General features: G+C 36.8%; 1 protein-coding gene across 2 annotated transcripts in view; it reads right to left on the minus strand.

Moving 5' to 3' along the window:
* The window catches only part of SCAF8 (SR-related CTD-associated factor 8), a 100,751-nt gene that overhangs the window by 67,603 nt on the left and 12,587 nt on the right, over positions 1-20,561 (minus strand). For both annotated transcript variants that reach the window (XM_010581870.1, XM_010581871.1), the window contains exons 3-7: positions 9,836-9,919; positions 8,224-8,268; positions 5,542-5,703; positions 2,276-2,432; positions 353-483 (exon numbers count right to left, since the gene is read on the minus strand). In XM_010581870.1, the coding sequence (XP_010580172.1) occupies positions 353-483; positions 2,276-2,432; positions 5,542-5,703; positions 8,224-8,268; positions 9,836-9,919 (579 nt within the window). The remainder of the gene's footprint in view (positions 1-352; positions 484-2,275; positions 2,433-5,541; positions 5,704-8,223; positions 8,269-9,835; positions 9,920-20,561) is intronic.

Consider the following 20,561-nt stretch of genomic DNA (forward strand, 5'->3'; position numbering starts at 1 on the left):
ATCCAGCAGAGAAATATGCTTAAACTGGCATTCTATTTTATACCTATATCCACGAAATCTTAATGCTGCTCTTGATTTAGTCATGTGAAATACTATATAGAAAACTATCTATTACACACCATCTTATCTGAAGTCACATTTTGCAGTGCTCTTAAGGAACAAGCAGGGTTGGTTACAAAAGGTAACAGGAAGTTTTAGTTTACCTGGAACTTACTTGTGATGAACAACCTCATGGGATAGTTAACATGGGTACTGGACACAAAACTAAGAGATACTCATGAAAGCAGTATTTCTTAAGGGTACCTCAAAGACACAAAGTATCAAACAGTGTAACCGTCTACAAAATACTTACCTGTTGGCCTTGAGGACTCTGTAAAATCTGCGCAACAGCAGCAAGGGTATCTGTATTAGCAATCTGGGATACCCAAGGATCAGGTAAACTCTGTACCACATTGGCTGGAGTAACTGGAGTCACAGGTGTTCCTAAAAAAGAGAAAATCCAGTATGCCAAAATATTTTAACATACAGAGTTAGGAATAGTGTTAGAGAAAGAAAAAAAAAAACAAAACAAAACCCTGCTGTAAAAAGAAATTATACACCAGACATGAACGTTCCAGTTTGTTTTCTACAGCAAAGACTTCTAGATTGCAAGAAATCAAATTATAAAGATACTATAATCTTCCTAGGACATCAAACCCAGTTATTAAATACTGAGAAAGCACTGTATTAACATCAATTTAAACTATTTTTCTGACGCACACATAGAGCACAGAGAAATAACGCAGACTCACATCAACATTCCTCAAGTAGCAGGATTACTTAGTTTAAGTGTAGTTCACAGCTCTATCCACTATTGACCTATAGGAACTACTTACTAATAAAGACACTGACAAATGCAAAATAAATAGGTTTCACACAGTAATCCAAACCATTCAGAGGAAATAAAATATATCAAATGATAATTGTTAGCAATCTACTCAGAAACATCTGCTAGTCCAGAACTTACAGGACTTGCACTTTATCCCCAGGAAAAACCTTAAGAATTCTACTAAAAATTTCAACCTTCAACAGCTGGATTCATGAGGACTGCCCGTTTTGTAATTTTTTTTTTCCAAGAGGAACACTGAGACTAAATGAGCAATCTGATAATTAGTTTCTTGCCATAATCCAGAAGAATCCTCCAACCCTGAAAATACTCCTACTTTTAGCTCAAAAGTAGAGATATGCTGATGAACACTAAATGTAAATGCCTAGATTACTGTTTTAAAAGACAATTTGCATCAGAATTCAAAGGAGTATTAAGAGTAGAGATATGATTTCAACAATTTAAAATAATCAAATTAATGAAAATAAAAAATATTGAGCTAGAAGATGCAGTAAAACCAATCCAAGCACTGGAACTTTCACATATTTACAGACAGCAATGAAAAATAAGGTGGATTTGTCCCCCTCACTGCTTTTCAGCATGGGATCAGCAAAAGGTGGGTGACAAAAGCAGGTCTATACGTGCCAAAAAAAAAATTTCTACACATAAAATTTCCCATACCTCCCAATCTTGAATGAAAAAGTCTCCACAAAAAAAGCTGAAAAGACAGTTCCCTGCCATCTACCTACATAAATAAGGAAAATGCTTTAGAGCACAAAATGATCAAGCCTGCATGTATAATAACATTAGTGTTTGTTAACTGGGGACATACTCCATGAGCAGTTTTTTGCCCACATGACTCTCCAGCCTCATTTCTGGCCCACATACTTCAGATCTGAAGGAGAGGGAAGTATGTCACTGGCTGCAGCTTATATTGTCAATGTGGCTTTTTCCCCTCAAAATCATTGCCTGTCAGCCAGCAAAAGTGAAGGACCACTGTCTGACATGATCCAGCAACCTCAATCCTATGGATAGCAAAAAAATACTGATGTATCATTTCTCCCAATTGCAGCACCACTAATTAACAAAGATTGTTATTAAGTGGTGTACTGGGTTTTTAACTGTCAGCAATCTACTGTTTTGACTTTCCAGTGCAAAACTAGGTCTTATTACACTGTTACTCGATCTAAATATATTTATAATATACAGTTGGAAAGTAAACACAACAGGCTGCCTCTTGGTTTTGCTACTTCCCTGATCTGGACACTGGCTATAATATATTTCTTCCTAGCATTCAGTCGATTTGTCTAAAGGAAATCAGTGAGATTTTTCAGCATATTAACAGCCAACATACCAAAGCTGACACAAGTGTTTTGATTCAACGTATGATTTTAACCTATTTTTGTTTACCTGGTGTATTGTTGCTCATAGCAGCTGTAGTGCTGGGCAAGACAGGGGTCACAACTGGAGGAGGAATTCCTGCTGCCATATCCAAGAGAGGCTGAATAATTTCACTCTTGAACACATTATTCTTCTGCCACAAATTTAGCACTCTAACAATTTTACTCTAAAATGAAGAAAGGATAACAAAAGACCTGAATCATGCTTTTTCTTGTTATTTTCAATTATGGATTCTTAACAAGCAATGTCAATCTGTCTAGATCGAAGCACCTTTAGGTCTACAAAGAGTAAGAACCATAAGAACAGTTACACTGGGTCACACCAAAGATATCTAACCTATGAACCTGAGGTTGATCTACGTAAGATGCCTAGGCAACAGTAAAGGCACACTATGCACAGTGACAGTCTTCTCTCAACAGAAAAATTAAATATAGTAAAACAGAAAATGAAATATAGTAAAACAAAACAAAACAAAACAAACGTATCTGACACTTTTATACCTTTACTCTTGGAAGACAGTATGGAAGGTAAATTATTTTAAGAAAAATTTTAAAGCATTACTAATAATTGAAGCAAGGAATTATTAGTCTCCTAAACTTTTATAGTCAACATATATGAATGCAACTCTGATCTACCTACGAACCGAAATTACTTATGTCCACTGAAAAATGGGCATATACTAATAAGACTGCTAAATATTAAATATTTTATTAGGAAAGTAGCTTGATATTTTGTAAGCTCTCTTGATGAAGTGAGGAATTTAAACTGGAACACAATTCCCTGCCTGTTGAAATTAGAAATATTAAAAATGTGGATCACAGGGAAGGAAAAAAATAAAAATTAAGACTTTATACAATTCCATCAGATGTAACTCATTGTTCAGCTTGCAAATACATTTCTATTCCAATGTTTTAATCTGCTCCCAAATCTTTTCTTTTCTATGCTTCACTTCTACCCAGAGGCAAGATTTTGCTTGATCCTGAAAAACTGGATAGTAATGTATGTGGTGCAAAAAGACACCTTGCTAATTTAAAAAAAAAAAAAAAAAAAAAAGTTAGTTGTATTATAAAGAACAAAAAAGTTCTTCACAGGATCTTGTGCTTTCTGCCATGAAGATGGTTGAATTATTTAAATTTTATAAAACAGGAACATAAAGTACTTAACCACACCATGTTTAAACCAAAGAAAAAAAATGTCTGCTTGTCCAGAATTCCAAGAGGATACTAATAGACAGAAGTGCTGAATTTTCACTGCATGGAAGATGTAATTTAGTGTTCCTTTAAAGAAATCTCTGAAGGCTTTCATTCAGCATTACAGTATGCGAGCCTTCTTTGAAAGTTTGTTTTGTAAGGCAGTCCCCGACAAGTCTATCAGAGGCTCTAACTTCCCTCTTCTATTCGGAACTGGAATACAAAACTATTTCTCAGTATCTATCTCCCCCTTGCATCATCCATGGCTGAGCCAGATGAAGGAATCAGTGTGTGGAGGGGTTCTACTTTAAATTAACTGCTACTATACTTCTGCTTGATTTTTCAAAAAACAAGCAAGCAAGCAAACAAAAAACCTGTTGTGTTTCTCCATTATGCCTTTTAATCAGATTAAACATCAAAATGCTAGAAAACAGGTACATAATGTTGGTATCTTTGACAGCACAATTTTTTGCTCAGTCAGATATATGGTAACTATTTTCACAGCACAAAGACTTTCCTGTAATACTGAATCCATATGCAACATAGCAGCAAGACTTCAGACTGAAAAATACATTTTCCCTAACTGAGGTGAAAAATATCCTAGAAATGAACCTGAAAGGAGCTTTACAGATCATAAACAGACTATGTTTTACTATCCCTCTTCACATCAAACACCTCTAATGTGATACATTAGTTGTCATGCATTGAAATATCACAGAATAAGTGGCACTATTTCTTACCCTACATTTACTATATCTTTTTAAAGCCAGACACAGAGTACTTGCACCCATCCTTGTGCCAGCTCTTCTTCAACAGTCAGACTATTTCCATGTTAGTATTTCCCAGAGTAGTAAGCTACATTATTATACAAACAAACCAATACTGCTTAAGGAATACAGCTAAATGAAGAAAAATATAAATTAACTATCATGCCTATATATATGTAAAACACTGTGAAACAGCACAAGTTTATCATGCAGATAACCTAAAACCAGACTGGAAAAATGTCATTTAACCTAAATAACCTGTTCCATACCACCTCAGAACTCAGTTGCAGAAGAGAAGACAGACATCCATAGCAGAGTTTTCCAATCATTTAAAATTTGCAGATCCTGACATATCTTCTGCAGAGGTCCTAACTCCTCTGAAAAGGCAGGAATCCTAATACAACTACAGGAGACATGCAATGGCTGAACTTGCCTTTAATCACCTTCCATGGATGCCTTGGGTTTTCAGATCTTTGGTTGAAAAATACAGCTGTAGGATGGCATGCGACTATTCAAAGAATAATCTTTCTCTTTCTGCAGTGTCCTGCCTCACTTACTATTTGACTTAATGACTCTGTTACACAAATTTATGTGGATATAAAGCCCTTAGAATTTCACACCTTTTTGTAATTTTTCAATTCAATAAGAAGAAACCCTAGCGATTATGAGATCAGTGACGAGCATTAAGGAAATTAAACTGTCTGCACCCTCTGCTATTTCCAGCCAACCTGTTATAAAGATAATTTGGTAACAATCTTGACTACTATGGTCCAAGGGAACAGCTGAACTATTGGGTCAAACTGTTCAAGTTAGGCCCTACTCAGCTGTTGGTTGATTCAGTATCAAAGGAAAAATAACTTTTAAGATACTTCGCTGTTTTTCTATTGCTCCTTCAGTCCAAAACACACTAGTTTGCACTGAAGTTACTGCTGCCAAGAAAGATTATTTATTCCTTGACACTATACAAAACCTGCTTGTTCATTTTCTCACTGAAGAGGAAAAGAAGACAATAAAAGACTGAGTACAACTCCCTGTCCTGCCAAATGCCCGCTTAATTTTTTTCCCCATCAAAATACATTAACTCAAATCCACCCAGTCTTCATGAAAACCTTTTCAAAATTCTGATTAATCTAATTGGATGTGTCTTCCCCTATCCCTAAACTCAGACAAGCAAAATTAAAAGAAATACACATAAATGTGTAAGTCTATAATTAGATCCACTCTAGCAAGCAAAAAGTGAAATCAAAATCTTTATTCTTTATAGATAACATATTAAAGATTGTTTTAATTAGAAAAAAACCTATACTAATTGGTTTACCTTGTCATCCCCAGGACAACGGTACAAGTTCTGGAAAGTGCTGATGATGTTATTGCTGAATCTTGGAGCAAACACATCCTTTTCTTGCCCAAACTGATGCCGGGACTGTCTCACAATGGAGTCAATGACATACAGACCAGGTACCTTGTATTCTGGTTTACACTACAAAGAATAATAGTTTAAAATGTGCATATGTGAAAAATATCAAAAAACACTAATGGCAGAGTAAACATGAACATTACTCTCTAATTTTTAAATTGATCAAAGTATTACCAAAATGTTCTCTATTTAACAAATTGTCCTGAAAAATGAAACTCTCAAAAATAGCTAACTAATGTTCGAATTATCACATCTATATGTATTCTGCAAATATGTAAATGGTTTAAAATCAATTTACTACCACTAAAACCACTTTTTAGAATATAGCTATTAAAAACTAGCACATGAACCACATATCCTTTTAAATGCACACACCTATTTTAAGAGAACAGCATAAAGCATGACCCAATTCTTAATAGTACATTGGGACTAGCTGTAAATATAATTCAAAGTATTTTTGTCCTTCTTTATGCTCAAAGTCAACATTAAAGTTAACATTTGTCTACTTTATTTTACATTGTTGTAAGTAGCATGTGATATATCCTGCTCCCACCAGAACAAGAACATATTTATGTGGACATCTGTTTGGTTGAGAATACACCAGTGATACTTATTTTAAAATTGTGAAAACTTGCATAATTTACAAACAGCATGGTATTTATAAAGCATGTCTGCTAACTACTATACTAATTACTTAGGTAATTTTACTTACTTAACAATTGAAGCTAAATTTTTTGCCTTTTAATTGCAAAGTAATTGCACCAGACTAGTGCAACCAGGAAAGTAATCCAACTATCTTCCAAACATACAACTTAAGTCCATAATTTTCAAACGGCTAGAAAAAAGCTTTCAACTGCTTAGCTCTGATTCTACTAAAATAAGAACTTACTATTTGACTTAATACTTTGCATGTTTCACTATATCGTTCATGAAATACTGAAAAAAACCACATCAAGCCCACCAAAGTGAAACATCTAATCCAGACTGATTGTTAACAAGATTATCAATAACAACATACATCTGCCTTCCCTAGCCAGCAATGAACAGTGCAGAACTCCCTTATGAAGTAGTACTGGACACCGAATGCAAATACGTGAAGATAAACCATATTCTTAGCAGCTTGTGGAAGGGTCATGAACAAGCAGTCCAATTCCTGACAAACTACCAGCTTTCATTCAGAAGATATATCTTCCCTCATGCCACTGAATACAGAATTGCCAATCACAGCCACTGCAATTAAAAAGCAGTATTTGGAACTTGGGCAATTCAGGATTGATTTTGGGACATAAAACTGCAACGTGCTACTGACCAGAGATGGGCAAGATGTACACCTGTTCTCATCCTCCTATGTCCACCTGTAGTATTAAGCAGGGATCAGAGGATATCAATCCCTTTTCTTAGGAGTGGAAAGAAGTCAGAGGTGATGCCCCGAAAGACAACTACTTGACAAAACACTGGCAGTGATAGTAAAGTATACTACTAGTCTTTGCTAGTGCCATGAAACATACATATGATACCTTTTCCACATAGGATTGATGTTGTAGTACCTAAATAATTCATTCATGAACTGTCCTGAGACAGTTTAACACACCAGGCTGAAGCTGAACCCCATTTACACTGTCCAACCACTGCCAAAAGGCACTGCAGTATACACTGGGCACCAAGGACTAAAAGGTAATGAGGAGGACGGCTTACTGACACAGAGCAATCTAGACTGCTTTGGAAAATGGACAACAGAAGACAAATTGCATCCAAAGTTGCAACATTAACAGGCTAACTTCTTTGGCTTGTTTGTCAAAATACAAATGCAATTTGATCATAACTTACTCCTATTTACAGAAGGAGAAGAAATTCAGTACCAAAATGATCAACTGATCTGTCAAGTATGATGCAGACAAGGAGGAAAGACTCACAAATTGGAATCCATGCATTTCCAACTGGAGATAAAATGCAGTTATACCCAAGAATAATTAATTGTTGCAAGAAAACAAAATGCAGTCAAATTCTTTGTTATTCAGAATCTTTAAATTAATACTGCATCTTCCCACAAAGTAATTCCAGTCTAGCCATATAAATTTTTTTTTATTTTAAATTACTAGCAGGAACCACCAACTGAAATGCTACATCTCATGCTACACAAAAGATGAGGCTGAATGGTCATCTTTCCCTTCAGCTTTAAAACCTATGGGAAAACCTGGCAGAAAAGCAAAAGCAACTGTCACTTGCCAAACCACTGTCAATTCTTTTGCTGTTAGCTGTTGACATGGGCTACACTGACAGCCTCTTTTAACATTAAATTAATACAGACAGAGTAGTCCTAAGACAGTATCAACAGTCATTCAGATCAAAGTATAATCATAACTACAACACGGGGACAGAGTATTTGTCTTTGTGCATCATGGGTTATGGCCAGCTACTGATTACTAGCAGAAACTGAATGTGACTAAAAACTAAAATAAACTAATGTGCAATAAAAATATTAATTCATATGTGTACCTAAGACCCAATGGTCTTCAATACTCTGTAATCCAAAATGAGGAAATTTTTCTCAGTGGTAACACAAAATATCTGTGACTGACTTACCTTCTGAATGAATTTCTCAACACTCTGCACAACGTGCTTGTAGAACTGGAAAATAAAATAATATTTCAGTGGAGGAAAAAATCCAAAGACACATATACTTGTTAAAGTCATGCAATATTGATAGTAAAAACAGAATTAGAAACTTTGGTTGATTAACCAGCAATCCAATACCTACAGCTGAGTACGCTGTCTTCCTTAGAACATTTAACAGCCTATAAAAAAGCTAATCTCACTTTTTCTTGCCTTCTGAAGGTTTTTTTACACTGGATTTTTCAAAATAATGTGTTCTTATTTAGTGAGAGCTAAAAGAATAATATAATTGTTCCTTCAAAAACATATCATTATTTCATTGTACATCACTGAAGATGTTAGCCTAATGTTACCAAGCATAGCACTTCTCCGTATTTCATTTATCTTCCAAGTGTTCACTTTAATAACCTAAAAAAATTAGTATAGGAAGACCTTATAACATCTACTGAATACTTTTTCTTTAAAATTGGCCTGTTTTCTTTTTTTTACATCTCACATATCATCACAATGGCTCTAAATCATCTCAGTAACTGCTCTACACAATTAAATGCTGTTACTGAAATGATAAGAGTGGAAGCAGGATTTCCAAGTTAAACACATGATAAAACATTTTGGTATCATTTAATTGTTTAATTTTTAGAACCATTTAGTATCATTTAGTACTTTTTTATGTTCAACACAAGTTTTTAGCATTTTCATTATACTGCAAAACATAGACTCTAATTTACATAGACTTCTCATATTTAAGAAAGCCTGTGAATTTCACTCTTCTGTCAAATTGCTCTCTCTCCAAATGACACAAAATCCCAATATGGATTTCATTATCTGAAAATGTATCTGCATTCTCAGCAGAGGAATGCAGACAGAAGACCATAAGTTCAAGGCTTTTTAACTTTTATCCTATCCCCCTTTTCACCTCTCCAGCCTTCACTAAGTTTCCATTTGTTTTAATGCTTAACACTAATGGCATACTTCTTTTCTTCATCATTTTTCAGTGCTGTTTGCTGCTGTTCCATTGCTGTTTGGCAATTAGTTTTACTTTGTGGCAAGAAAAGCCTTTAATTAGTGTACTAATGCTAAAACTTAAGAACAATTTGTATCCAAGCAACATCAAAAATAGAATCTATGAACAACACCCATGAAGATGTATGCTAAGAATTTATAAAAACAAAATAAAACTTAAGCAATTGTATTGATCCAAAGGCACACATATCTTATATTTTCAGGGGGGAGGGAGGGGGCGGCTTGTAGTTTTATATTTATTCATCTGTTCTCAGGCAATGTCAGTGTTTCCTTTTTAAACTGAGGGAAAAGCAGCCCTGTCTTTGAGATCTGATTGAGGAGTCAAGTTGGTATAATTCTCTCTCACATATGACAACCAGGTAATGAAAGTCACACAATAAATTAAACCTTCTGTTGCGCTCCTGATAATCCCATCACTATCACATTTGATCATAACTTGGAAACTGTACACAGAACGAGGGAGGTGGAAAGTCCTGCAGAAAGTTCTTTAAGCTATTCAGTTATTTTGACACAAATGAGAAATGGAAAAGAAGTCAAAAGAAGTTAGCCAATCTCTTACCTTTATAGCCTTGATTGCTGCCTTGGTGATCTGTGTCATTTTAGCTTTAGAAATGGGTGGCTTATAATCATTTAGCGAGTACAACTGCCAAAAAAAAAAAGTTATCAGAAATATATTCTGCAGTTTTAAGCCATATAAAAATACATTATTTTTCCATAAGAAAATGCCACTTTAAATTTTCATCGGATTTTAAGTATATATTACACCAGAAAAGGCAATCACATATAAGAAAAAATAAAAAGGCCCCCCAAAACATAAAGTAATATCCAAAATGCTTAAAAGATAACAGCTTTTTCTTTGCAATGGTCACTATATACCTAGTTTTACTAGCACAAAATACAGCAGACACCTGCAGGTGAAGTTACACAGGAAATACATATGATATACAAATACGGTAGCTCTCATTAAATTTTTCTTTCCAGGGCAAAAAATTTAATATACTTGACTACCTTTATGGAAGCATAACAGATGCTTAACCAAATACTTACTATATTCATCACCATATGCCTGCTGAATCAAATCTTTTTATTTTCCATTAAACAAAGAAATCCTACCCACTGAGAAAGGGCGTGCAGCAATTTTGCCACTTAAAACAGCAGATTTCGAAAAAATGTAGACTTCCTTCATTCACTGCATTAACTCAGAGAAATAATATATCAGAAGTATTACAAATGCTTAAGCAAAAATCCAGCTGGGTTCTCAAATTTAACACAGCTTTGTAACTTTATTAATATCTAACCGCCAAAACAGCCACAGTACACAAGTAGCAGAGTTCTGCAACAACTTTCGCCCAGGATGCAGTAATAACTCTATTCTTTTTACTTGCATGTACATCTCCTAGTAGCGCAATCCAGCATGACAGATATTCATCAGAAGTTTGCTACATAGTGAGAAGTGTACATTAACTAACTTCATAGCTATGACTGATAAGCAGTAATGGGAAACAACTCCTTTCTTCACAGAGTCAGGACACCATCATCCAAGGCTATTTACTTGCTGTGAAAACCTCTGATTATTCACAATATATGGCTTTGAACAAAAGGCTGCTCTTTTCTGCTTCAACCCTCGGTGTTAACAGACAAGGACTGTCTAGTATTTGCTGCTTTCACACATAAAAAGACCAGATACAAAATGCCAAACCAGTTTTAAGGATATGTATTTTTGTTTACAACATAAAAGTTTAGAAGCACATCAGCTCAAAAATAGAGCCCTGATAATGGGAATGACCATCCATAGACAATTTTTTTATTTCCTTCCTAAAGGCAGGAAGAATCAAGAGTTTTTCCATAAAATGGTTATTGAAACAGAAACAAAGCCAAAAGAGCCCTCTCCTCTCCTCCTACACACCCAGAGCAATGCAATATATTGAACTAGATTAATATCCATAAAGATATTAAAAGTATCTTTAACTTCCTAAGATTCATTCAACTTTCAGCAAACTACTAGCTCAGAAAACATAATTCAGAATTGTTTACATTTAACAAAGTAAAATGCAACAGTAAACCGGATCACACAGTGGAAAGGATTAGACAATCTTAAATATAGGTCATGCTCTCCAACCACGACAGTTGCTTATAATAATTTATCGCTCTGAAGCTAACATGGAGATATTCTTCAGTCGTATTTGAGTTTCCAAGAGACAAGGATTTCTTCTGCCTGCAAACATGAGATGCTTTTTTCTATCCTTTCCTGTCAAAACCAGCTTTAACTAAAACTTTGCACAGCTGTCAAAAGACAAACTGAAAAAAAATTGGTTTGTCCAAGCATTAAGTATCAGTCTTCTAAGCTTGGAAGGATTTCCATTAAAACAGTGAAATTATAATGAGTTCACAGCTAGACATCCACTTCTAAAACAACTGTTACTACTTCTCACTAATGTTAATGCTAATTGCTGTTGCAAAATATTCTGAATTACTTACATGCTTCTTATACAAGAAAAAGCAATACATTTCTAGAATTCAAATACATAAATGCTCTTCACCACTACAGGGGAAAGGAAAAAAAGAGGCAGAAAATCCAGAGTCTCCAGTCAGTTTCTTCTCCGTTTTATACTCATAGTTCAGTGCTCAACTTCCAGTTCTCACAGGTGATTTACCAGATTGTGGGTCACTCATCCTGGCTACTGGCTTGGCTGGATGATGTGCAAATACAGCTAAACTACTTCTAGGGCCACTACAGTGCCAGTAACATTTTGCTTACATTCAGGCAATGCCTTAGCTGAGTCAGTTTGAGTATTCCTGGTCAGCACTCTCAAAGCTCAAAATACCAGTAAAAGCAATTCACAGATAAGTGCGCAAATGTGAAATCGGATTCAAGAAGCTACCTTGCCAATCCGAAAACAGTCCCAGAAGAGATAGGAACAGTAGCTCCTTCACCTATGACATACACAGCTATAAGTAGGCAGAATTGCTGACTCACATGGATAGGCTGGGACCGCACCTGACCAATCCATCAGCTTTGAAATGATCAGGAAAAAAAAAGGGGACAGGGCAGTTCAAAGCATCAATAAAGCTACACCATGCTACTGTGAAACACGTAAGAGTTGCACATAACTGATTCTGAAGCATCAGCTGCGTGCAGTCAGGTATCTTAGTACTACACATCTGGAATATGCCAAAAAACAACAGGATAATATGGGTTGTTGCTAGCATCCCATTACTTTACTCCAGGCAGCAGAGAGCCAAATTTAGCATTAAGTTTAAGGACAGATAATTCAAGCTAGAAAAAGAAAAAATGAACTAAAAGAAACAGCAAAATTAAGAACATACTTCTGTAGAGATAGCCTTTTTGGACAATGGATGCACCTGTTCCAGGTTTTAACAGCCATAAAAGGAAAATACAAATCCCAAATTTAGTACCTGAAAGAAGCCAAGAAAAAAAATCATTCTTCTGAATTATTTTTCCTTAACTGTCTTTCAGAAGCTTTTAATTTCCTATAAATACATTCTGTTTTGAAAAGTACGTTCACTTGGAAAACTGGTGACTTAGGTCTGTCAGTGCACGGCAGAAGCCTAAAGCAGCAGCATTTGTACTAGGGACAAAGTGAGGGCCCAGTGTGAAATACCTACTTGCAATTTTGCAACATTTAATGCAATACTTGCTTTTTGCTTTTGAAAAAAAACATTAAGTTTTGCTTACAAAATTAAGAAATGTGACATTTCTTAAAATTTCTTAACTCAATCTTCTAGCATTAAACAGAATTTAACTACATAAAACATAGACATCCCCAGCACAGTTTAATACAAATGAAAGAGGGCTAATCCCCCTACACACACTTTTCTGAATACAGATACCCTAACACGCACAAACATACCTACTGACAGCACACATGTTCTTTGCTCTATCTTCAGCAAATTCATACATTATGTTTATTAATAGTCAACCAGGAATCCCTCTCCACTTAAATCATAAAATGGTTTGAGTCAGAAGGGACCTTTAAAAATCACCTAGTTCCAACCCCCCTGCCATGGGCAGGGACATCTTTCACCAGATCAGATTGCTTAAAGCCCCATCCAACCTGGCCGTGAACACTTTGAGGGATGGGGCATCTGCAACTTCTCTGGGCAACCTGTTCCAGTGTCTCACCATCCTCATTGTAAAGAATTTCTTCCTTGTATCTAACCTAAACCCACTCCCTTTTAATTTAAAACTACTACCCCTTGTCCTATCACTACATGCCCTGGTAAAAAGTCTCCCTCCATCTTTCTTATAAGCCCCCTTTAAGTACTGAAAGGCCCCAGTAAAGTCTCCCTTGAAGTCTTCTCTTCTCCATGCTTAACACCACCAACTCTCTCAGCCTTTCTTCATAGGAGACGTGCTCCAGCCCTCTGATCATTTTTGTGGCACTCCTTTGGACCTGCTCCAACAGGTCAATATCTGTCTTCTGCTGGGGACCCCAGAACTGGATGCAGTACTCCAGGTGGGGTCTCACAAGAACAGAATAGAGGGGAGGAATCACCTCCCTCAACCTGCTGGCCATGCTTCTTTTTATGCAGCCCAGGATACGAGTGGCTTTCTGGGCTGCAAGTGCACATTGCCAGCTCATGTCTGATTTTTCATCTACCAACATCCCCATGTCCTTCTCCTCAGGGCTCCTCTCAATCCATTCATCCCCCGGCCTGTACTGATGCTGGCAATTGCCCTGACCCAGGTGCAGAAGGACCTTGCACTCAGACTTGTTGAACTTCATGCAGTTCATGGGGACCCTCTCCTTAAGCCTGTCAAGGTCCCTCTGGATGGCATCCCTTCCCTCAAGCATATAAACTATACCACTCAGCCTGGTGTCATCTGCAAACTTGTTGAGGGCGTACTCAATCCCACTGTCTATGTCATTAATAAAGATATTAAATAGTATTGGTCCCAATATGGACTCCTGAGGGACACCAGTTGTAAATGATCTCCATTTGGATATTAAGCCATTACCTGCAACTCTTAGGATGCTGCCATCCAGCCAACTCCTTATCCATTGAATAGTCCATCCATCAAACCCATTTGCTCTACTACTAGGCTGGCTAGAGAATCAAGACTTGGTTGCCTCTCTACTAATGAAAACTTTGTTTTTTCATCTAGCATAGATGATTTTTAAGACAGTAGGCATTTAAAGAAATCAGCTATTCTTCAAATCTAGTTAAAGCAAAATAACTGCAATTTATTCAGGATTATAAAATATGAAAATAAAAGGGTTAAAAATACATATATTATTTTTGTTTTTAAAACTTGTGCTTATATTCTGGCTCATTTTTTCCTGTATGCCCTTTTGTACAAATGCTTAGCCAAAACAGTTTGCTATAATTATTTCCTGATCATGCTTTTGTAAGGCATTCATGCTCATTGGCAGAAGATAACTGCTCGCCCTCACATAAAAGAAGGCTTTAAACAAACTAGGAAAAAATGGCAACATGGCTAAATAGTAAAGTCAGTGAAACTATCTGAAGCGAAATGATATATTTCAGAGAATCAGAAGTGGTATCCAAAAGGGGAGGAAAAAAACCCAAAACCATGACCATAAGCTCTAACAAGTAATGTACATGTAAAAATACTGCAATCAAGTTTGAGAAACAAACAGGAAAAAGCATAAAAATAAGCCCTTTTCAGAAAAGAAAAGGAATAGCAGATCTATTAGAGTGATCCTCCAGGGCCAGAAGACAATCAGCACAAAGGACTCATAGGAGATAAAGCCCTACAGAAAAAGAACCCTCCCCTCCTCTTTTTAGATCTACACACTGAGGAAGAACTGTGGAGACTTCCCATACCAGAATCCTCCTCAAGTGTGCTTATAAGAAGGTAAAGAACAAGCTCACAATGTGAAAAATAATGAAGTGCTGGAATGGAACTCAAGAATGAAAGACCTCTAGCTGTGATTCATGAATTCGCACTTGAAACAGTCTCAATCTTGTAGCTTTAAGAGACAGGAAAAGCAACATGAATTTCTGACAAGGGTTCAAGAGGAGAATTACGAAACAACGGATCAGTTAGGTTCAATGTTTGTACCAGAAAAATCTGTATAAATTACACAAAAGAAAAGAATTAGTGAGTGCACAGATTAATTCCATGCAGCTATTGTAAGGAAAAGCCATATCTCAGTCTATTGTCCTCTGAAAGACTCAGTGAACATACTGAGAAATCACTGATATAGTCCACCTGGACTACCAAAAGACATTTACCAAAGATGTCTCACAAACAGCTCCAAAGAAGCTAAGCTTTCCTAAACAGGCCCTTGCATTACAAATAACCTGACCAATACTCCTTAAAGACAGCCAGCAAACAATCTGAATAAACAGTCATTTTGCTTACAGTAGAGGGAAGTCCCAATAGAGTGCCACTTATGCTGGGGACTGTGCCTGTATCGTCGCATATATTCTGGAAAGGACAAAGTGAGACTATCAAAAACTGCAGAGGAACATCAGTGATGCTAATGAGTAATAAAAAGGCAGACAAATTAAGCATGAGTACACATGAAGTAGTGGACGCTGGCTTTGAAGCTGACTATTGCCATTCAGGAACAGGATCTGCTGATACATGAGACATTTCTTTGAAAGCATCAACTCAACAGTAAACCAGAAAAATCTCAGTAGTAAATGCAGCACAGACTTTTAGAACCACAACATTATTTAGGCAACTGTACTAAGCTACATGACACTCTCAACCTCTCAATACTTCTGGAATTTCTGCCCTCCCCTCTAATCTCCAAGGCTGGCATGAAATCTTTAGGGATAATGAAAACTATGGAGAAGCTTTTAAGTGAAAAACAAAGGTGGCTAGGACTCTTCAGCCTGCAAACAGCATCACTAAGGGGATGGCAGATGTCAATACAATCTGAGTACTGGAGATCAGCTGGGAAGGATGGGACTGGAAGAGTGCACCAAATGAGATAAGCAGGGAGCAAATGAGAGCCGGCTGGTGGATGTGGCCTCAGACTGCCCAACGTGGTTTTCCGCAGCCTGGGAGGGCAGCTCTGGTGTGCCTCAGAGGTACCTGGCTCACTCCTGAACTATTATCACCAACTTGCTAAGTCTGTGCCCAAATACCATAATGAAACACACCCACTCTTTTAAATAACTGTATCAAATACAGTTAGCTATCTGTAAGCTAGTATAAAATACAGCTCTCAGTTTAAAAGAACTTATTCAAATGAAGTTTGAGCCTTGTCACAGCAGGCAGCTGCACTGTTTCCACAATAGAAATACAGTTCATTTAAGAGGGTCAAAAGTGAAACACTGTAATCTTCAAGTGGCAGACAAAACCAGAAGTTTCAGAGGTTTTGAAGCATGCTAGTCACATTTACAATAAAAGCTGGAAGAAGAAAGCAAAGGAGCAGACACACAAACCATTACGCAAACTTCAAAAAATGTGTTATACAGCTGAGCTACCATATGATTCCGCGAATTATGAAGAAAATCTGCCTAATTCCATTCACTAGCCATTTACCTGCTTTTTTGGATAAACATCAACTCATACAAAACTCTTGCCCAAAACCTGATCAGTATTTCTTTCAGCGTCTGATCACTATTGATAGATACTTGACGACCAACGGAACTTGTTTTCTCCAGTTATTTTCTTAAGTTCACTGTTGGAAGGACTTGCATAGTGGGAATATTTACCTAATTTCTTACATGAAAAACCAGTAAGTACAGAAACCTTCTGTTGAAATCTGAGGCACTGCTGTAGTGAACACCACAGTTTGGAGTGTCTTTTTAAAATGTACTCTAAGAGAATAAAAATTTCTCTTCACACACTCCACATCTATCACCAGTTGATAATATATATACATACATATCAAAATCCAATTCAAAAAATGTCGCATGTTGTTGGATCAATTTATTTTTCCCATTCATTTAGTAATTGATTTTGCACCAGAAACTAAAAAGTATATGCTGATCTACACAAAACCAATATTCATTTCCGAGCTATGCTAATATCTAAGGGGGAGAAGGAGTCTCCTGATATTCACCCGGAAAAGAGCACTGCTGCAAAGAGCTGTGTATTCACCCAAGGGTCATTCTGACACAAAGGCTCTCCTGAGCGAAGTCACCACAACACAAACATAATGTTTGGGAGAAAGCTGCTTTAGTTAAGACCAACCAACTTGAATGAATCTAAAGTTTAAACCCTGATAAAAAATATAAAAATCCATTACAAAATCATGTGGTACATTTGTTTGGTACTATCCATTCTTGAACTATGGCACATCACTCAGAAAACTAAACACAAGACATGCCCTCTCTGAAGGTAGATAGCATTATCACGCATTATCACGCACAAAATTAACTGAGCAACAGAAAGAAACTGCATGTCTGATGCTAAAGAAAACAAAATTAATGACTTCCAAAGAACACAAATGTTAAGAAGGAACAAAGACTAAACTTCTACAGAATTTCATGGGGGTAGGGGGGAAGTCTAACACAATCAGAGACAAGTCACAAGGAAGTCTGACTGTACTGGTAAGAGAAACGATTTCCAAACTGTTGGCTCAGTTTTTGAAAAAACAAGTGTTAAATAATAAAGTTAGAAAAAATGTTAAATGCAGGCTTCCCATATGACCTTTTGGGAATAATTTTATTTTTCTCTGTGAGAAAAGGCATAGCAAAACTAATGCGAATACTTCCAAGTTACTGTAAAAAGTGCCAGTGATTTTTCAACTCAGCGCACTTAATAGGAGTATATATTTGATTGCAATGTCAATGAAAATTTAATGTTCTATCACAGTTTATTCTAGAAAGCTGTGGACAAGATGATGAACTGCCTATCTCAAGTATTCTAGATGATTAACCGTTCTCAGCTCCAAACACATTGCAAACAACACTGGAAGCTACAAAATACAAATGAGCATTAATCTTCCCAACCCATTTATAGCTATAGAAAACACCAGCTCAACTTGCAGTGAGAATTTGTGTGAGGGGAAGTTGTTTTACTGCTTTGCTGTATGATGATTCCATCCAGCCATGCCCTACGCACATCACCATTTTGATAATTAGGTGGGGGACAATCAATAAACCTTTGATAGGAGCATGCATGTTTGATTAAACACTGAATATAAATCACAGGAAATCCTTAAAGGGAAGGCTTGAATCTGAATGGCACTTCAGGGACAAAATGAGTCCAAAAAGATACACTTATCACCAAATCCTAACCTGTCTCAGTGAAAGCAATTCCCAAGGTAATGAACTTGCAAAGTAAGAATCAGATGCCAGTCAAATGGCCATGTAAGCAGGTAGTAGCTTATTAGACAGATAGCACTGAAAGTCTTCAAGATGATCAAAGTAATAGGTAGTTTTAAGGCCGGATTTTTGTTCTGGTTCTATAAGACTATCTCTAAACCTATTTTGTTACTGAGTTATAAAATAGCAAAATTTATTTTTACAAGTTCTTAGCCTGACACAACTGTACAGAAATGTAACAGAGAGACACACAGGGTCAAACCCACATCACATGTTCAAAACTATCAGTAATTCCTCCCCGTCTCTGTAGTAGGAGTGTAACGGCTAACCAATTCACCTTGAAAACATGCCTCAAAAAAACTTCCCTATCCAACTGTGCTTCACTCCTCCAACTTGTTGGCCTTGTGTCACACCAAAACATTCAGTAGCATGACTTACTGCCATAGAAAGGTGAAAAACCCTAGTGTCATAGCTTGTATTGTTAACCAAGTCTACTGCTTAACAGGAATGTCAATTGGAAAATTCTCAGTGGAGGACTTGAAACACAAGACTCAAGTGTGCTTGTGGGATCCTGACTCATGCCCATTCCATGGTGAGAGGAAGACCCTCTCACCATATAGATATCATATATGCCAGGTTCCTTTTCCAGTTCCTCCAGAGTCTCCCGAAATTGCATATACACTGCCTTTTTTATTCACCCTCCACATCCAAAGCCTCACCAGGTCCTGGGATGTTCTTGTCAAACTTCACCCAGCCCTAGTGAGCTTGGCCATTTCAAGTGCCAGGAAGTTTGACAGCAGAGACCTGGCAACTGTTTCAAGCTCCCTGCCTAACCATGCCTCTGGGCTGAGCATCACCGGCAGCACCTACTCCTACTTGGACCCCAGCAAGAAGTGATGGCTGCTATCAGGACTGCTTTTCTCTGTCCCTCTCTGGTTCCCTCTTTTTAAATTCTTTTTATTCCTAACACCTTTCTACCTTCTTGTACTAATTTATTTTTACCTCCTCTCTTTTTCCCTTTTTTTTTCCTCTCTCTCCTTACCTCTCCTCCTTTTCTTTGAGCTAGGACATGGTAGAAAATGTGTTATTTACTGATGCATACCACTAGGTCAGAGAAAACTAATAGAAACAGCATTCAATAGTAGTTGTTTATGGAAGGTAATATACAGTTGCCCTTTTAGTGATACTTTCTCTGCATATTATTTTAGCTACCAGCAACCCACAGCTCAGTGATTCCTGATCCAGCATCAACTGATCTCCCTCATAAAAATCTCTGAATTCCCTCCACACAGGGAATTCAAATTTATTTATTTTTTTAATACATTTAAATCTTTAGCATGTTCAACATCTTTTGGCAAAGGCACATAGTTTAATCAATACCTGTGCAAAGAAACTCCCGTTTCCTAATTTGAAGCTGTGCTTATCAGTGACACTGGGTTTACCTAGCTTCTACACTGGAAAAAACAGTGATTTACCTCTTCTGTATCACCAGTACAATAAACCCCTTTCTCATCATCTTCCAGTCATCTTTGTTCTAGCCCGAAAAGAGTATTAGTATTTAGTAATTTCTCATACAGACCTGTTCCATTCCTTTGACTGTCCTTTCTGCCCTTCTCTGTACATGCAGTTCTGCCAACATGGTCCCGTGAGGTGCAAACTAGACTGCATGTGGCATAAGATAAAGATGAAATGGCAGTATAACGAGACTCTATTTCTTTCCTAATTTCCAGGATTCTGATTGCTATTTTGACTACTGCTGAACTTTGAACAGGCATTTTCATTTCAGTTGCAAGATCTTAATTACCAAATGATATAATTTCAGTGCCCATCACCGTGTACATAAAGCAAGGGTTACCTTTTTCATACTATCTCCCCAGCCTGCATTACCACATTTAACTTGCTGTACTGGCTGTTAGATGGCACCCTGCAATTTCATTAATATCCTTTTGCAATCTTTTACGGCTACCCCTTCAGTATCAATATCCTGAATAACTTAATACTGTCAACAAACTTTTTTGCCTCATTATTCTACCACTTTTCCACAGCATTTATGAATACTTTGAAATGCA

This window comes from Haliaeetus leucocephalus, unplaced genomic scaffold, assembly GCF_000737465.1.
Source record: "Haliaeetus leucocephalus isolate CR32 unplaced genomic scaffold, Haliaeetus_leucocephalus-4.0 Scaffold819, whole genome shotgun sequence".
NCBI lineage: Eukaryota > Metazoa > Chordata > Aves > Accipitriformes > Accipitridae > Haliaeetus > Haliaeetus leucocephalus.